Source organism: Leptonychotes weddellii, chromosome 8, assembly GCF_054177405.1.
Source record: "Leptonychotes weddellii isolate Sample4059 chromosome 8, ASM5417740v2, whole genome shotgun sequence".
Taxonomy (NCBI): domain Eukaryota; kingdom Metazoa; phylum Chordata; class Mammalia; order Carnivora; family Phocidae; genus Leptonychotes; species Leptonychotes weddellii.
Genome location: NC_138376.1, coordinates 64,723,481 through 64,741,250, shown reverse-complemented (window position 1 = coordinate 64,741,250; position 17,770 = coordinate 64,723,481). Strand labels below are relative to the sequence as shown.

Below are 17,770 nucleotides of genomic sequence, written 5' to 3'. Positions count from 1 at the left end.
AAGAAGTTAGATATCTGCTCATTAGGTTTCAAAAATTCATTTTCACAATAGTGCCAAAAAAGCATTATTCTTTGGTTTTCCTAAGGCGGTTTTAACTTACAACATTATATATTATAGCAGAAGTATTTTCCACATTTAATGCCCAGTTTTCTTGGAGACCACACCAAGGTATGCATTTCTCTGCCTTCTGCTCACTTACCACAATCTGAAAGACGTGTTTTTACTTCTTTTCTGAAGAAATATAAATGAAATCCATGGTTGTTGTTGCCCCAATATATATTGCTCTCCTCACCAAAGCAAGTCTATGTTTCCTTTTAAAAGTTAAATATCCTAAACACATCACACAGAAAAGTTTCAAGTGAATTTCACTTATAATTTTTTTTTTTACTATATTTAAAATAGGGCAAAGAAAAGATTTGAGATTAAAATTAAGCTGCTGCCTTCCAGTGTTTCAGCAAGCCAGCCATACCCTTCAGACTACAAAGGTTTTTACCATACTAACAATACCCATGCTTCAGGGAATGCAACCCCACTACTCCTACCCCAGGAAAGGGAAAAAGGAAGAGAAAGAACCAAAGAGAATGGGGTCTCTGCCATCTGACCTGGATTGCCAACATGACTTCTATCCAAGGATTCTCTAGGTACAGAAACTCCCCACCACCTTAAATCCTGAGAGACTGCCCATTCATTTAAAACATGAGTCTGGAACCTTGCTGATCCATTTGGTCAGGTCAAATTTATTAGACAGAGAATATATTAATTAGGTCCTTCCCAGTCTCAAAGTTCTGACACAAGAGATGAGTGACTAGACTTGAGATCTCCAAAGCTCACCAGGAACCATCCCCAGAGCTACAACTGCCTCTGCTTAAATTCTTAGGACCTAAATATTCTAACTTACCTAATTTGGGCACTTGAAGTTATGCTTCCCTTCGTCTGCTTAATTTAACTCTTACAAAATTGTAGGACACTGCTTCAGACCAGACTGACTCTTGGTTTTTTTAAATAAGCTTTCTGTTTGTCTAAACATATTGCACCTATTATTGTATGTTCCTCTTTATGTAGGTTCTGTGGTTTCTGGTTATATTGTCCAGAAAATAGGAATCTTTAAGATATATGGCATTAGAGGGCATTGAAAATGAGAATACTTTTATGAGATTACTCTCTTCTGACAATCTCTTCTAATCCCATGAGATTAAATACTTTATGCAATAAGGACATCCATATTTATTTCTCCAGCCCAGACCTCTCTTCTGTGTTCCAGACGCATCAACGCAACTGCCTTTTCTCCATAGCCCACTTGGATGTCTCAGAGGCACTAAAAACTTTATATTGTACCTACCCAAAATTAAATTACTGATATCCCCTTCCCTAAAATCTTTTATTCCTGTCTCAGAAAAAAATAACTCTTATTTACCCAGTTTTTTAATATTAAGAAACATAGATATGATTCCTAACACCTCCCTTCCCTCACCTACTGTAGTTGATCCTCATTACTCGTGGGTTCTGTATGTGCGAATCTGCCTATTTGCTAAAGTGTATTTGCAACCCCAAAATCAATACTCTCCGCACTTTTACAATCATAGGCAGACATGCATAGAGAGGCCCAAAATTTGAGTTGCCTAATACACACATTCCCAGTTGAGGTCAAAAAAGACAATGCTCTGCCTTCTTGTTTCAGCTCTTATACTGTAAGCAAATGTAGTCTATTTAGTGCCACATTTTCCACATTTTGGGGCTTTCTAGTGGTGATTCTGCTGTTTAAAATGGCCCCCAAGCATACTGTCCAAATCCAAGACGGCTGTAATATGCCTTAAGGAGAAAATACATGTTAGAGAAGATTTCTTTAGGCATGAGTTATAGTGCTATTGGCTGTGAGTTCAATGCTAATGAATCAACATATATTAAATAAGGTGTCTTTAAACAGAAACACACATAAAACAAGGTTATCTATTGATCAGTTGATGAAAATATTGTGACCAGAGGCTCACAGGAACCTAACACTGTTTTTCCTCTAGGAGCACTAGATCAATATTCACTAATTCAGTGTCCATGGTGACCTCATAGAACATAACTACTGTGAAAAATACGAATCGACTATGTACCCAACCCCATCACCAAGTCCTACAGATTCTACTTCCAGAACATAACTCAGATCCATTAGCTTCTCTTCATCCTGTGTTGTTATAGTAGGCCATTATGTCTAGCCTCTAATAAGCTTCCTTACTTCCAACTCTTGGCACCCTTCTAATCCATTCTCCTCAAAGATCAATGTTGACTCTTAAAGCAAAATGGATTACCATGGTTAGTCCCTGAATTAAACCACTCAATTATTTCCAAATGCACTTAAATCCAAAATTCTTCACAGGCCCATGGACTTATTCTTGAGACCCTGCAGACCTCTCCTGCTTCATCTTAGCACCACTCCCTTCTCACAACCCTGCAGACATACTGATTTGCTGCTATTGTTACTTAAGAGTCAAGAATTTTTCTGCTGCAGGGACTTCAAACACACTGTTCTCTCTGCCTCTCTATGCTCTTTTCCTACACAACTTCTACTCAGTCTTCAGGTCTAGGTTTAAATGTAACTTTTTCAGAGAGAGAGCCTTCCAACCCAAATGGAGACCCTCTATTACACTTATTTACAGCATCCTCTACTTATCCTTCTTAACACTGCAAAGTACTCATTTGCCTAATATCTGGTTCTCCACTAGACTATCAGCTCCATTGGGACAGAACTATGCCTTTGTAGTTTGCAACTATACTTCTCACATCTGAAACAGTGTTGAGCACATAACTGGGGTTTGGTAAATGAATGAATAAATGAATGACCCTGACTGTCCCATTGCATCAATATAAGCATGACTATGTTTAAAATGTTTGGAGGAAGGGAAACAGATTATTTGGATGTGGCAGTAATGTGTTTCTCTGTAAGTGAACCTTAATTATGAGCAAGACATTAAGAATTTCAAGAACTGGGACACCTGGGTGGCTCAGTCGTTAATTGCCTGACTTCGGCTCAGGTCATAATCTCAGGGTCCTGGGATCAAGGCCCGCGTCGGGCTTCCTGCTCCGCAGGAAGCCTGCTTCTCCCTCTCCCACTCCCCCCCTGCTTGTGTTCCCTCTCTGGCTGTGTCTCTCGCTGTCAAATAAATAAAATCTTTAAAAAAAAAAAATAATTTCAAGAACTTTCCTGAGTCTCTGCCCCCATCTCTACATAGTATAAAATATGTACTTCTTTAACAATCAGCCAAGACCAAACATATTACCGAGCAAAGAGCATTACTGTAGAGACCATACTAAATAAACAAACAGCAAACTGGTCTATGAGGTTAGGCTCTGCATAGTTCAGATAAAATTAAAGTTCTGAAACAATATTTATGTCAACTCTATAAAATTATTGCACTTTATCATAAGGTAAAGAGTGGGAAGAAGTGAAGAAGCCTGTACTTCCTTTAATAATTTTTTTTCCATTTAAATAGTTCCGGGTTTTTTTCCTTTTCCTGTCCTCCAAAATTTCCAAATCAGAATTTGGTTAACATGTTATCTAATTTTTACATTAACTTTATTTTCACAGTATGGGAGAAATTTTATTTTATCATCAGGATCTAATTTTTTCTTTTTCTTCTCTGAAGAGAAGATTTTTAAGGAATAAACTTTTAGTTACTTCTAATGTAATTCTTTCACATTCTCCCACAATGTCCTGAAATTGTTATCCTCTCTGAAATGATAAAGTATTGCTTCTACTTTGAAAACAAAATCTAATCTCTTACCACAAATACTTTCTGATATTTTAAGTTTCTCCATCACAGTAAAATAAAGCAGTAATATCCAACTTGTGTTTTTGACCCACTACATAACATCCTATTTGCCTTTGACCCACTTTTTTTAAGTTACCAGTTTTAATAGGTATACAAAGAAATGAGAGCATGGAGAGTATCTAGAAAATCTTTTACTTCTTTGCAAACCTCACATAATTAAATCAAAAAGACAAATATAAAGTTACTGGGTCTTTCATTTGTGTAACTCTTAACTGTTCATTTCTAGTAGCCCAGAGTCTGGCCATGTATTTTATTCATCTTTTCCATATTCCAAACTGGAAACAGTTACTAACAGCTTATTAATATAAGCTAGTTGTCCCTTCAAGATCTAGAACCAACTTTCAACATTTTCACTGGGTATCTTTCCCAAATAGCCGTGTTTAGTTTCATTATCAAGTGTCTCATCACATATTGCTAAAGAAGCAACTGCATTGTCCTTTCATTTCATTTTGTAAGTATCAATCTGTGACTTCCTAGGTTGAAATAATTCTCCTTTATCTTTCACTTTTTTACCATTCTAAGAAATGAGCATTCTAAGTAAATTCTTTGTTCCAAGAAATAAAATATTTTCTTGTTATGAAGCACAGGTATTTATTTTCTACCAATGTGTTTTGAATAAGCACATGAAAATGTACCAACACATTCTCCATAACAATTATATTCACTTTAAAATTCAATAATTTCAAATGTATCTAGTTTCATGTTTTGTAAATTTTTTGCCAGTGCTTTTTCCACTTAGAAACTCTGTGTGCTTTAAATGATTCTTCTCGACCCCCAAATTCTTGTTAGCCATATAATGTCAAAGGCCAACTACCAAAACTACGTATGTCATAATTCTTTACTTTTCTTGGTTGTCTCTGGTCTTGTGTACTCTGCAGGTACGGGTTCATAACAGAGCCTCTCTTGTAAGCCTTTACATTATGCTGGTGAGAGACACAGCAACTAATTATTGATGATGATGATGTCGATCAAGTACAGTTTTTGGTTTTCCACACGGTTGTTATTTCAGCACCATTATTTGACTTGTCTGGCGAATTCTTAGAAATTTTTGTGCTTTTATTTTTATGTAATTTCCAAAAAGGTTTCCACAAAATAAACTACAACTGACCATACCCATAACATGGAATAACTGAAGAAAAAGAAATACTACACACCAAGCTTTGCAAGGATGGAAAAGCATCAAAGTAAAACAAAGTCTATACAGGTGGGTTGGCAGAACACAGCTCAATGGCTGAGTTACACCAAAGGCTTCACTGCTTTTTTTTTGCACATTGGTTTTTAAAAATTCCCAACAGTCACCGAACAACTGAATCATGATGTGACCTTACAGTTCAAAATGGCTGATGTCATGCCTGACAGTCCTATTTCATTCTTGAGTCACAATTTTTTCTCCCCATGGAATTCGGAGGGAAAAAAGAAGAGATGGGTTCCCTTATCCCTCTTCTTCCAATATCTCTACGTTTGTCGTAAAAGAAGCCAAGCCTTAAGATTTTATTAAACTCTTAGGTTGGTATGTAGAAGTTGTCGTAGAGTTTTCAACAGAGATTTTTGCCTTTGGAACACTGCCTTTTAAAGGTACAACAAGACCTCTCATTTATCTGACGTTATCCAGAATGAAGAATCCCCTAAGCAAAGCCAAATCTCCATAAAAAGGAATCTTGTTAAGAAACTGTGAAAGGTCTGAAATTTTACCCTACTTGCAACCTAACAAGTTAAGCTGCCACAGTATCTCAGCCCAAAAGATAATTTTTTTCTAAGATTTTATTTATTTGAGAACGTGCGAGCACCAGCAGGGGAGAGGGACAGTCTGAGAGGGAGAAGCAAACTCCCCGCTGAGAGATCCTGACCTGAGCAGAAGGCAGATGCTTAATTGACTGAGCCACCTAAGCGTGTGAAACTCAAATATATTAAAGCTTGCCACCATGTGGCCTCAAGTTATTTTTGTTCTTTTCTCCCTCCCCAAACCACTTTTAGAGTATTTTTTCACATGATTATTTGTCATCATGCGTGTATTTACTGGTTTATTTTCTCTCTCTTCCTCTAAGCCTAAGCTCCAAGCAAGGAGAAACCTTATCTATTTCATTCATACTTGTATATTCAACACCTTTTAAAAAACCATAACACAAAAATCAATAAATATTTGTTAAATGAAATTTAAAAGTGTTTGTATGAACTTTGTTTCTACCTAAAAGCTTACCCACACGCCACTCCTCACTGGTGCCCCACTCTCACTAACTCTCATTTTGAAACCTGTATGAGTTCTCACCTGCCAAATGACCCAAAAGGGTCCGCATCTCATCAATTTTTCCCCAATGCAATTTCCAACGGATTTTATTTAATTTTCACAACCCTATATTATTTTCCGCAATTAAAAAATAAAGAAAGTAAAGCTTAGAGAAGTTAAAAGATGTGTACAAAGTCATAATCTCACTGCATCAAGTTTTAAAATTATGTCTGTGTCACTCCAAAGCCCCTATTCCTAAACCTCTCTTACACTGCACCCTTAGCTAGAATGATTCTCATACAATGTTACCAGGTCAAAGCCCAGTGCCACCACGTATTTATAAAGGTGTAACACTGAGGCACCTCAGATGCTGTACAGGTAAAGCAGGGGTATAGTACTTATCTAAAAATGCATACAGATTAAATCAGATGATTTATATGAAAAGCACTTAGCACAGTGCCTAGCACTTAACACACAAAAACACTCAAGAAACATTATTATTATCATATATGCCTCTACAACAGAAGTCAGTCCTTCTTTTCTGTGAGGGTTAAATGGTAAATAGTTTAGGCTTCATGAGTCACACAGTCTCTGCTGCAACAAAGAGAGGCAGCAAACAGGGTTTGGCCCCCAGGTCATAATTTGCCAACCCCTGGTTTGGAGCAGGGTTCTTCAACCTCAGCTCTACTGATACGTGGGGCTGGATGATTCTCTGTTGCGGAGGGCTGTTCTGTCCGTTGTAGAAAGTTCAGGAGCATCCTCAGCCTCCACCCAGCAGATGCCAGTAGCATCAGCCAAGTGGACACAACCAAAAAAGATCTCCTGTGGAGCAAAACTGCCCCAAGTTGAGAAACACAGCTCTAGAGCAATCAAACATATGAAGACATAGCTTGAATTTTCTAATAAAGAAAATACCTTAACTGCGTGGAAAATTAACAATTTAACACACTAAAAAACATTTATACTCACTTAGCTAAAATTCCCACACTTAGCAATAACTTTATAACTTCTGTAATACACACGGCTGTGGTTGAAAAGTAGAGTTCTCTGTCTGATGTCCTTGTGTATCTTAAAGCTATGGTATAAGCTGCGGCCACCAGGGTCATCACTGCCAAGCAGTATAACTTGAATAATAAACTGACATTTTCTGGAAAATATGTACAACAAAGATATTACTTAGTAGACAGCATTAAGTTTATAGAAGTTAATCAATGTTATACCTCAAAATGCTTCCCAACTTCAAACACAAAATACTTCTTAAAACCCATGACATTTGAAAATTTCACAAAACTTTCCAAATACATGAACACACACATATACATACACAAAACACAGGTGATTTTAAATGTCAACCAGTTAAGCAAAGATTTTGTTCCTGAAGAATGCCTCAACTGCAAGATTATGTGGCAGACTGACACTAGTTTGGGATATAATAAATTACGTATTTAATATATCTTTATAATATAATGTTAGTATCATACATTTATAGTGGGCATATTAAGACTTATGGCAAAGGCACAACAAATATTTACTGACAATAAGCCTAAATCTGTAAATTACTGCAACTATTTCAGATGATTTGAGTTCTGTAACTTTGAAGTTTTGCTCATCATTAATCTTGCTGTCCCCATCCTATGTTAGTTATCAAAACAGTTCTATTTTTTTCCCCTTATTTCCTGTGTTGCTACAAAAAGACTCTTAAGGTTGGGCTTACTTGAAATGGGAGAATGCCTAAGAGCATGATACGCAACCACAGACAATGCCCCTGGGCAGGGCTTTATGATAAACATGGGCTCCCCAACCAGGAAAATAACTTGGCACCCAGCAGAAAGATATCCTGTAAGTATTTTTTTAACATTTATTCAGAGGTGAAGCCAAATGCTCTGTGGGAGAAGGGTGGAGAAGGAATCCGGGTGTTGCTCAACCTGTCCTAGCTACAGCTCTGAGGTCCAAAAATTTCAGCTCTGTTCTAACTTACATACCCCACTCAGCAAAACAAAGTGCTTCGGGGTTAATCAGAATCACTCTCATGAAATGGCAATTAGTCATCAAATATTATTACTCTAATGTGCCATCCCTGGGGGGAAAGCGGTGGATCTCGCCCTCCACCCAAAATATCAAAGTGTTCCTTCTAACCACATACAATATTCTCAGGGAAGGAACTCTGTTAACGACTGCTTTCTCCATCTCGTTACGGTTTCTGCGCTGTTTCAATGCCCCAGTGATGTTTTCTGTGGCTGTTACAGGGACCAGCCGCTACTTGGGCTCCGCGCCCGGAGCATGCCCTTAAGCCTCTTGAGCATCCGTAGGGCAGAAGGCGCCGAAGAGACCGTAGCCGCGACGACCCCGGCCGGAAGGGAGCACAGTCCTGCCTTCCACCGGGTGATGCGGCTCCAGCCCGGGACCTGCGCTCCGGCCCCTCTCCGGGTCCACCGCAGCCCTGGACTGTCTGAATTTGGTTCCCACCCACTCACTGCAAGCTCGTCGGGGCAGGCGCGGTCTGGGGCTGCCAAGCGGCTCCGAGCGGTGTCCGCCAGGGGAAGACAGCCACAGGAGGCTGACTGCCCCGCGCCGCCCAGACAGGCGGCGGCACAGGCTCACGCCACAGAGCGGCTCCAAACAAACTCCTGATGCCCGACGCCTCGGCCTGGCCCCAGAGCCCCGCGGGCGCGGGCAGGAGCTGACGCTCGCGCGCCACCGCCCCCCGTGGACTCCCCAGTCCCGGCGGCCCCAGGCCTCACCTCTTGGGGCAGCCATGGTTCCCCGACAGCCCCGCGCGGAACTGACGCACGCCCCCTCCGCGCGCCGTCCTCGGGACACCCGAGACCGCCTCCTTGTGGTCATAGAGACGAAAATCACTCGGCCTAGAGCGCCTCGCCCGCCGACCGTCGGCCGACTTCCTGCCCAGCCTGGCAACAAGATTAGGCTCAGCAATCCAAGCTACCCCCTCAAATGGGAAGACCCGGATGGAGGAGAGGCCTTTACGGCCGAGTCCTTGCTGACAAGTGCGTAAAACTCGAGTCGAAGGCGTCATTCTGTAAACTACATCTCCCGGCCGGCTAAGGAAGCCGGGTCAAGGGAGCAGAGCGTTGCCTTCTGGGAATTGTAGTCCTCACCAAGGTGATTTGGTAGCAAATAGGACTTAAGACTTGGTGATTTATGCCTGTCAGAGCTGTTGTAGAAACCCCCAGAACCCGCAGAGTAACAGAAACTACTTTCGGCAACTTTTGTAACTTCCACTTTGCTCATTACCTTGCATTGTTACCTCTTACTTAAACTTAATATGATTTATGCATTTTTCAGAAGTCTTGTGGCTGTGTCCTTATTGTCACCATTGTCATTGATTATATTTACTTGGCCAGACATTCTAACTACGTGATCTTCTCACAACAAAAGGGCTTCAAAAATATTGGACGTGTCAACAGGCATTTACTTCAATCGCTGTAATCTTCACTTTCACTAGAGGATATTAATAAGCATAAGCGATGCTAGAAATAATTCATTGGCAAAATGAAAGCCTTTCCAGATAACGTGGATTGGTTAAAATATAAAGGTATCTCATCCCTTACAGGAACAGGGATACAAGAATCTGAGATACCCAGAAGCCTACGCCTCCCGTAGCATCATCTTTCCCTGAAATGACTTTTTAGAGGTTTGAGTGATTGTTATATGCCATTGTCTTATCACTAGATATATATATGTGTGTAGATAAATCTAGTCTACTAACATTATTGGAAAAATTTGCATGCCTTATTAGCATCACATTACTATGAGAAGAAGCTTTGTAGAGTCGGACATTTGATTAATCTTATTTTGGAACACTGTTGGACCTTCCCTCTACGGGGTTGTATGTGTGCTCACTGGTGCTTCTCACCTCTTCCTGTAATTGGTACAGTTCCTTATTGCATATGTTCCTATATATACACTTAAACAAAAAATTCACACATGTACTTGAAATTAATTTTAATAATGGAAAACATTCCATCATACATTCCTTCTTTTGTTTTACAACCACAGCTTTGTGCAGTTTATCTCTTCCCATTTTGGAGTATCATTATGGTCTCAACCTAATTAAATATAATTTTTCTCCTTTTGATGCTCAAGTTATCCCAATATGACCCTTGTAAACCTACTCCTTTCTTTACATCTGCACAAGATTTTTGAAGCATTCTTTATTTCTGGCAACAAGAGGTTCCAGCCAATCTTGATATTTCCCTGTCCTAGGTCATGGAATCAACTACACTTCAACAAACTATGGTTCTTTCTGGTAGAGAATAGTATCACACACACACACACAAATTATAATTAGGGTGGTAGGTAAAATGCTGTTGGGCTGTTTTTTGTGACATTTCTGGTTCACATAACATATGCTACTGAACCCTACTTTTCTTAATAAATTTTAATTGCCCCAAAGCATTGGCATGAACCTTGACTAGATTTTGATGCCTCTTGTCCTAACCTGTTCAGCCTAGGGACAAACCTGTATTTAGAGAGAGTCAGATATATTGACCCATTCCAGTGAGGGAAATCTCACACCAGAGAAATTGTGTGGGATGTCTCTGGAAACAAAGAAAGAGTTATAAAATCTGGGAGATGGATAGACTTGGGTGAAATTTAAAGGAAGCAGTGTTTTGATTCGAATCACGGCTGTTTATAGAGAAGTCAACATCAGATCTGGACTGAAGAATAGTCTCAGGATCCTGTTTCTTGAAAACAACAAAGTTACCAGATGTGGACTGCTCTATTCAGGAGCCCCTGAAATGGAAGGCTTTGCTTCTAGGTTGGAAATTGAGGCTGCTTCTTTGTGTCAAAGTGACTTAAATCCTCCAAGCAAAAGCAGGCCCTTTCATTCCTACTGATAACAATTTCAACAGCAAGGTTCCTAACCCCATATGCTTTCAGAGAACAAAATGTTTCATTGAGTTAGAAAGTAGACACTCAGAAGAGGGGTTGGTTATTATACTTTACTGAGCATACCCTTCAGATAAATATTATTTCCTGTTAACTTTCCAGCTGGTGTTTCTGTTTGCTATCTCAGCCCAATGAATGGCCAAGCAGATATTTACAGATGTGAGCTAAATTTTACTTTCTCATTCTGAATTATCCTGTCTTGGAGGAAAACCTGGTGACTTAATGTGCTGCTTTTGTGTATGCCTAGCCTTCTCTACAACCGTGGTTATTGCTAGAAGCAGTCATCTTCAACATGTGAACCACAGGGTCATTTGCCTGATAATGAGCTAACCTGACTGTGTCTCCAACAACTACCGCTATATCGCCATCTGAAACCCTAATGATATTCCCGATGGTCATTACCAAGCTGCAGTATTTGCCTTGAAATCCTGCTCACTTCTATCTCTGCTCAGGCATGAGAGCTACCCTAGTCGCAATGAATTATATACAAGGAAGTCCATTACTCTCTCCATTGGTACTAAAGTGAAAGTGTAAGCTGTGCAGTAAGCAAGCCAAAAGGCTTAAGGAAGCTATAGTCAAATTCAGGATGTAGCTATATAATAGATTATTAAAAGTGGTAAAAGTTCAAGTAAAGTAAATCATTAACCATAAAGAACATTTAGGCAAATGCAGACACCTAAACATAATTGTTTCCATGACAATTTAAGCATGTTTTTCTCATTCTGCTATTAAGAAAATTACATCCCAATTTGCTAGGTTAGTATTTTAAAACAATTCCTTCCTATGGTGTAATATTACTAAAGACAAGTTAAAAAGAATTGTTGCATTTTGTAATTGAGAAAGTTAAAAAATACAAGGAGACAATGTAAAATTCAGTGTCTAGACTTAAAGAGCAAAACATGAGTAACAATCATCAACATCTAAACATTTCTTACTGGAACTTAACTCTCCCTTGCCTCTGCTTCCTTTTTTAGCTACCATAATCTCATTTTTCTTTTCCTGCCAAGCAGTACTGATTTGTAGTCTGTACTTATTTCTACCATTTTCTGCCTACTGCGGTCTTCTACTCAAGCCAACTCTATTAAAACGGAGCTCAGCAGTTGCCTACTCCATTGAACTTTTCTCATTTCTCATCCGCTTCTGTTTATTCATCAGACATTGACTGAAAGCCACAATGTGCCAAGCATTATTCGAGGCACTGACGGAGAGCTTGAAAACAGAAAGTGGGCAAAATGAAGATGGGAATGCAGTAGAATGAGACACCGGAGACTCCCTCCTTTCTTGGTTAACATTAACAAAGCACTTACCATATAAATGCTTTGCATGGGTTAACTCATTTAATCCTCTTGACAACCCAATGAGTTAGTAACTATTAGTATCCCAATTTTCATGATGAAGAAACTGCAGCAGAAAAATATTAAGTAACATTAATTACTTAATGCTAAAAACTTAAGCTAGTAAGTAGTAGACCTTGACTCTACTTCTTTGACCACAGAGATTCCTTATGTCTTTTTCTACTCCTCTGACTGCTCCTCGGTCTCATTTTGTCTCTTCCTCCTCATTCCATCCCCATTCCCTTGGGGTGACCTCCCAAATTATCTTTGTCCAGTTCAAATTCCAGTCACCTCTGCTTTATTTGTTATCTCTTAAACACAATTTTTCTAGTACTGAACGTGTTCTCTTTTTTGATCAACCAGCTCCTCTTCCCAATTATCCTCGGTCTCCTAGGGTAGACACCCTGAAGTCATACTGTGATTTTTCCTTCCTTTTCCTCAGATGTTCTATCCTGTTCATTAAATCTCACATTTGCCCTTCATGTCATCCATTACCACATACCCTAATTCTTGCAACACAGCTTCCTAGCCATCTCCCCAAACATAGCATCTCTCTCCCACAATCAATCTTCTGTTCAAGAATCTGCAATGATTTCCTAATGTCTGACCTCAGACAGGCAACATATTCCTCTGCCTGGCTTTCAATGTTCTCCAAAAGCTATACGGACATGACTTATCCAACTTTATTTCCCACCACTTGTCAAAAAATAATCTCCTTTTTCCTCTGTTCCATTCTCTCTTCTTTTCAATGACTACTCTGCTGCTGAGCTCCTTATCAATTCCCACCTTGACTATTAAAATAATCACTTGACCAATAGCCTGCCTCTAGTTTGTTCTTTCATTTATTCCCTTTTTATTCATTCATTCATCAAACAACATACTATACAAATGCCAGGGGTATAAAAATGGCTAGAACACAGTTCAAATCTCAAGGAATTCACAATCTAACAGGGAGAATACAGAGGACCACATGTATACCTCTTGACTTTAAGTACTCTACTAAGGGTCTAACTAAAATCTAGTGAAAATCCAAAGGACGAAGCAATTAATTCTCCCAAAGGTGATGGGGAAAACCTTTACTGAAAAGGTAAAACCTGATCAGTCTGAGGACAAACATAATCTCATGAGGGTGTCTGTGGAGTACATTCCAGGTGACAGTGAAAAGCAAGAGCAGAGGACGTTGGTATTAAAGACAATGACATATTTGAAGAGTTTGGTTCAACTTGCCTAATATGTATAGTGTAAGGAGATAGCAAGAGAGGAGCAGAAAATGAAACTGGAAGATAAATGGATATATTTTGAAGTCTTACATAATATGTGAAGGAGTTTTCCCATTATCCCCTAGGTAATAGAAATGAGACTTGGTAGCTGTTTAAGTGAAGGAAGTAAAAGTTGGGGGAAGGGGACAGGGTGACAATGATCAGATTTATATGTTAGAAACATCATGCCAATGAATCAGATAATAGGACTAAGTCCTAAACAATAGCAATGGTGACGAAAACAGACTCAGACAATTCAAATCAATAGGGCTTGCTGACTTATTAAATGTAGGGGCTGTGAGGAAAAGGCAGTCAAAAAGTTTTTAATGTCTACTACTGAGTAGATGGTGAGGCCTTTGACCACAGAAAGAAATACAGAGGGAGACACAAGTCTAAGAAAATGAGTTTGGCCTGCAACCTGCTGAAACGGGCGTGACCATCTGACGCAGAGTCCAGCATGTGGTTGGGAATGTTTAGAGAGCACTAGGACTTGGGTGGATGGTCAAGATCCCAGCAGAGGACCATTTGGTCTAGCTCCCTTTATTCTGGCTCTATTGTACTTATCAGGCAACTTTCTGATATTAAATTGAGCTTTTCAAACTGGGTTTGGTATTTTTATTATTTGGAAATTTTACTTCCAACCTTAACTTGATAACCCCAAATTATGGCTCACCAGCCCTTCTTTTCTGTGTTTAGAAGTCTTGCAGAATCGAATGAGGGTTGATAGAACAGATAAAATAAAAAACCTGATGTTGTAAAGTTCAGTGTTAGCTCTCACCATCCCACCTCCTTCAAGGCCAGATCCTTGCCCCCCGCCCCAGGCCTTGCCTCAACAGCCAGTCCACCTATCTTTAACATCATTTTTAAACTACAGCTATGAAAATCATGAACACTGAGAAGTAGGTCTGTTTGAAGTTTACCTTTATGATATATGTGGAAAATTGATTTTGAAACATATTCATATTATAAATAACACTTAACCTACATAGAAAACAAATTATATAAACACCTTAATAAAAGTCACCAAGGCAGGAAAAAATACACTAAATATAAATGATCCCCTCGTCACTAAAGCATGTTTAACAGTCTCTCCACCTGGGAGTCTTTATTATCCAGGAGTTGGTATTAAAATTATGTAAGACAGTAATAAAATTATAGCTCTAAAATTCAGCAATCAGTAATTCACATGGGCCCTAAACGCAACTGCCAATGGGGTCAGGCAAATAAGGCAAGGCAGCAGGAAGGGGGACCGGAAGTGCCTGGCCTACGAAAGAGCACAGCTACTATTCACAGGAATACTAGCCAAGTACTGCCAAATATTCTGATTTTTTTCAAGGGGCCAGAAATCCAGATTTTATGTAAAATTTCCCAGATTTTTAAAATTCACGTGGACCTCTGCTCTAATTATTCCAAATTAGCGAGGTCTTATTATACATCAATTTAATCTATGTTAACATTTAATAGCTAATGAGGCTGAAAATACTGACTAGCCTTTAAAATTTTAATGTTTAACATTAAATGTGATTTTAGAAATAAATAAGCTTCTATCTCAGTCACAATCTTATAAATATATTAATATCTAAAGAGCATCATAATTTCAGCCTTTAATGCTGCCAAACCTTTTCTGACAAATAAAAGCTGAGTGGACAGAGTTTTACTTTTCAATTTTAATAAAATGCAAAATGTGTTACAGAAACAACTTTTAGTTTTTTGTAGCAGGCTGACAGCGAATATACATGAGAATCCAGAAAACATTCACACAACCGATGAATGTGCCAGACCCACAAAATTAACTAATTTTAAAGGATGCAAAGATACTTGTCAATATTTGCCACTGCTCATAACTTGGTGAGATCTACTTTAAAAATTCAGTCTCTAACTAGGTCTCATCAACAGCTCTAGTTAAGTTCACCTTGACCCCAGAGGTGACTTTACCCTGTCCCCCACGGAGACCAGCTATGTAAATCTGGGGCCTGGGCACGCGGCTGCTGCCTTCGCTCTTAGACTGCGTGCCAGCATCCTTGGGTGGGTACACCTGTGAACAATTTTCTCTTCTCATGTGACTAAGATCAGTTTGTACTGAGTGAGTAGCTTTCTGACGCAAATTGGCCTAAAAAGAAAGAGAATACACAGGAATTAACCCATCTCTAAAGAACAAATGATATCAGCCTAATCTTTTTTCAATCCACAAAGAAACTAGCCCTACAACATAGCATTTTTCTACAAAACATTAAAACATTAGAAAAACTAGAACATAATAAATATCCTTGGGCTAAGAAGTAGGAAAATACATAAAAGGTTGAAAACGGATCCAAAGAAAGAACATACACATTCAAACTTAACAGTGAGCTCAATTATTTATTAATATAATCTTCTAATTCCTTCATTATTATACTTTGAGATTTAATACCACTTGGATTTTCCCACCATACTTGTTTTATTGTTTTAAAAGACAAAAATTTAAGATATTCTTTGTTTTAAATGGACTTCACCCAAGACTTCTTTTTTTAAGATTTTATTTATTTGAGAGAGAGAGAATGAGAGAGAGAGTACATGAGGGTGGGGAGGGTCAGAGGGAGAAGCAGACTCGCTGCTGAGCAGGGAGCCCGATGCGGGACTCGATCCTGGGACTCCAGGATCATGACCTCAGCCGAAGGCAGTCGCTTTAACCAAATGAGCCACCCAGGCGCCCCTTCACCCAAGACTTTTAATATAAAAAGTTCTGATGTCTTCAGGTTATATTTTACAGTATTCTACATCTTGCTTGCTCTTTTTATGGATTACTAGTAAACATGAAGTTAAACAGATTACTCAGGCTGGGAAGCAAAGAGGAGTTTTATAAAAAGGAGACTAGGATTTACTGAAGTGATGAGGAAGTCCAAGAAAAAAACTCAGAAGTATTAGAGCCTGTGAGTTAAAAAGTAGAGACCTGGAATGAGACCTGGATTCCAGATTTTGAGACACTGTGGGTGAGTGAGAACTGAAACTACTTCCCCCACACTGAGTTTATTGTCTACATTAATATGACTTCATTATTCTGTTGTCCTCATTAGCAGGATTTTACCATTCCAAGAGACCCCTGTGAAGACAAATAGCTTGAGTGTTCACTACAGAACATCCTGAAAGATGCACCTTCAGTAGTAAGCATCAACACAGAGATTAAGCCCTAACATTCTTTGCACCCTGCCCCATAAATCTTTACTTTCTAGTCCCATCAGTGCTAGGCTGCTCTTTCATGATCTTTACCCAATCCAATTCAAGCCTTCCTCCCATCCCCTGACCTACCCTTGGCACTGAAAGACCTGCCTTCCGCCATACTTCGTGTTCTCAATAAATTCTGACCTTGCTGCTCCCCCTCGAGACACTGCCAAAGCTCTGCTGGGGTGGTGGTTCCTCCTACAGCTTTAAGCAATACACTCAGTTTTGTCCTCTCAGCAGGTTGTACTGGTAATATATCGGGAGCTGGCATTCAACATGATGCAATTCTAGAGGATAATTAGGTCTCTGGTGTGAATCAGAATGAAGTGGAGGTTGAGGAATGAGAAGAGGGGGTCAGTCAATATGCAGTGCAGCCCCACCAAATGCCCCAATCTCTTTATATTTCCAGTCCAGACCTATGTTGGCTCCTCTACCTCTCATATCCTATCCAGCCATCATTCCCCTCTTCTCCTTTGCCTATTTATACCTCAGACCAACTTAAAATGTCATTGAAGTCAACTTTTATTTCACGTCTGTTATACCACTTACCAAGAGGTACTGAAATATTTTTAGTGTATCAATGTCACTTGCTAGACGATTAGCTTCTAAAAACAAAGTAGTGATATCTATGTTATCTAGTATATATCCGATGGGCTCGAGTGAGTTTAGTAGATAACAGAAAAGAACATGGGGATGGAGTGGAGCTTCATGAATTACAGAAGAGTGACTGATTGGAATGGAACAGAAGGATCTGGAAGATATATCAGGAAACTAATCCTTTCTCATCCCAGGAAATCAAGGGACTGAAAAGCTGCCACCAGAAAGGGTGGCAAGAAAAATGTCAAGGTTGGTGAAAAGCCTATAAAACACTGAATATACAAACGGACAAAGGCTAGACCTTATACGAAAATAGAACTCTGACCCACGACCTCTGTAGCCATAGTTATCAGCCCAGAACAGGCAGGACTTGGCCAGATTCCCTATTTTTTTTTTTTTGCTGCCCCCCCCCATTTAAACTAAGGACCA

At 39.3% G+C, this 17,770-nt stretch overlaps 2 protein-coding genes across 6 annotated transcripts in view; both read right to left on the bottom strand.

Annotated features, from left to right (window-relative positions):
- Nucleotides 1-9,089, bottom strand: part of SLC35A1 (solute carrier family 35 member A1) — a 49,382-nt gene extending 40,293 nt beyond the window's left edge. The window contains exons 1-2 of one of the 3 annotated variants that reach the window (XM_031017032.2): nt 8,784-8,980; nt 7,012-7,189 (exon numbers count right to left, since the gene is read on the bottom strand). In XM_031017032.2, coding sequence (XP_030872892.1) covers nt 7,012-7,189; nt 8,784-8,886 — 281 coding nt within the window. In that variant the 5' untranslated portion in view covers nt 8,887-8,980. Of the gene's footprint in view, nt 1-7,011; nt 7,190-8,783 lie in introns of all 3 variants that reach the window. The other 2 variants (XM_006746320.3, XM_081828626.1) reach the window with 2 other exon arrangements.
- Nucleotides 9,090-14,459: 5,370 nt separating this feature from the next.
- Nucleotides 14,460-17,770, bottom strand: part of CFAP206 (cilia and flagella associated protein 206) — a 45,996-nt gene continuing 42,685 nt past the window's right edge. For all 3 annotated transcript variants that reach the window (XM_081828622.1, XM_081828623.1, XM_081828624.1), the window contains one exon: nt 14,460-15,656. In XM_081828622.1, coding sequence (XP_081684748.1) covers nt 15,426-15,656 — 231 coding nt within the window. In that variant the 3' untranslated portion in view covers nt 14,460-15,425. The remainder of the gene's footprint in view (nt 15,657-17,770) is intronic.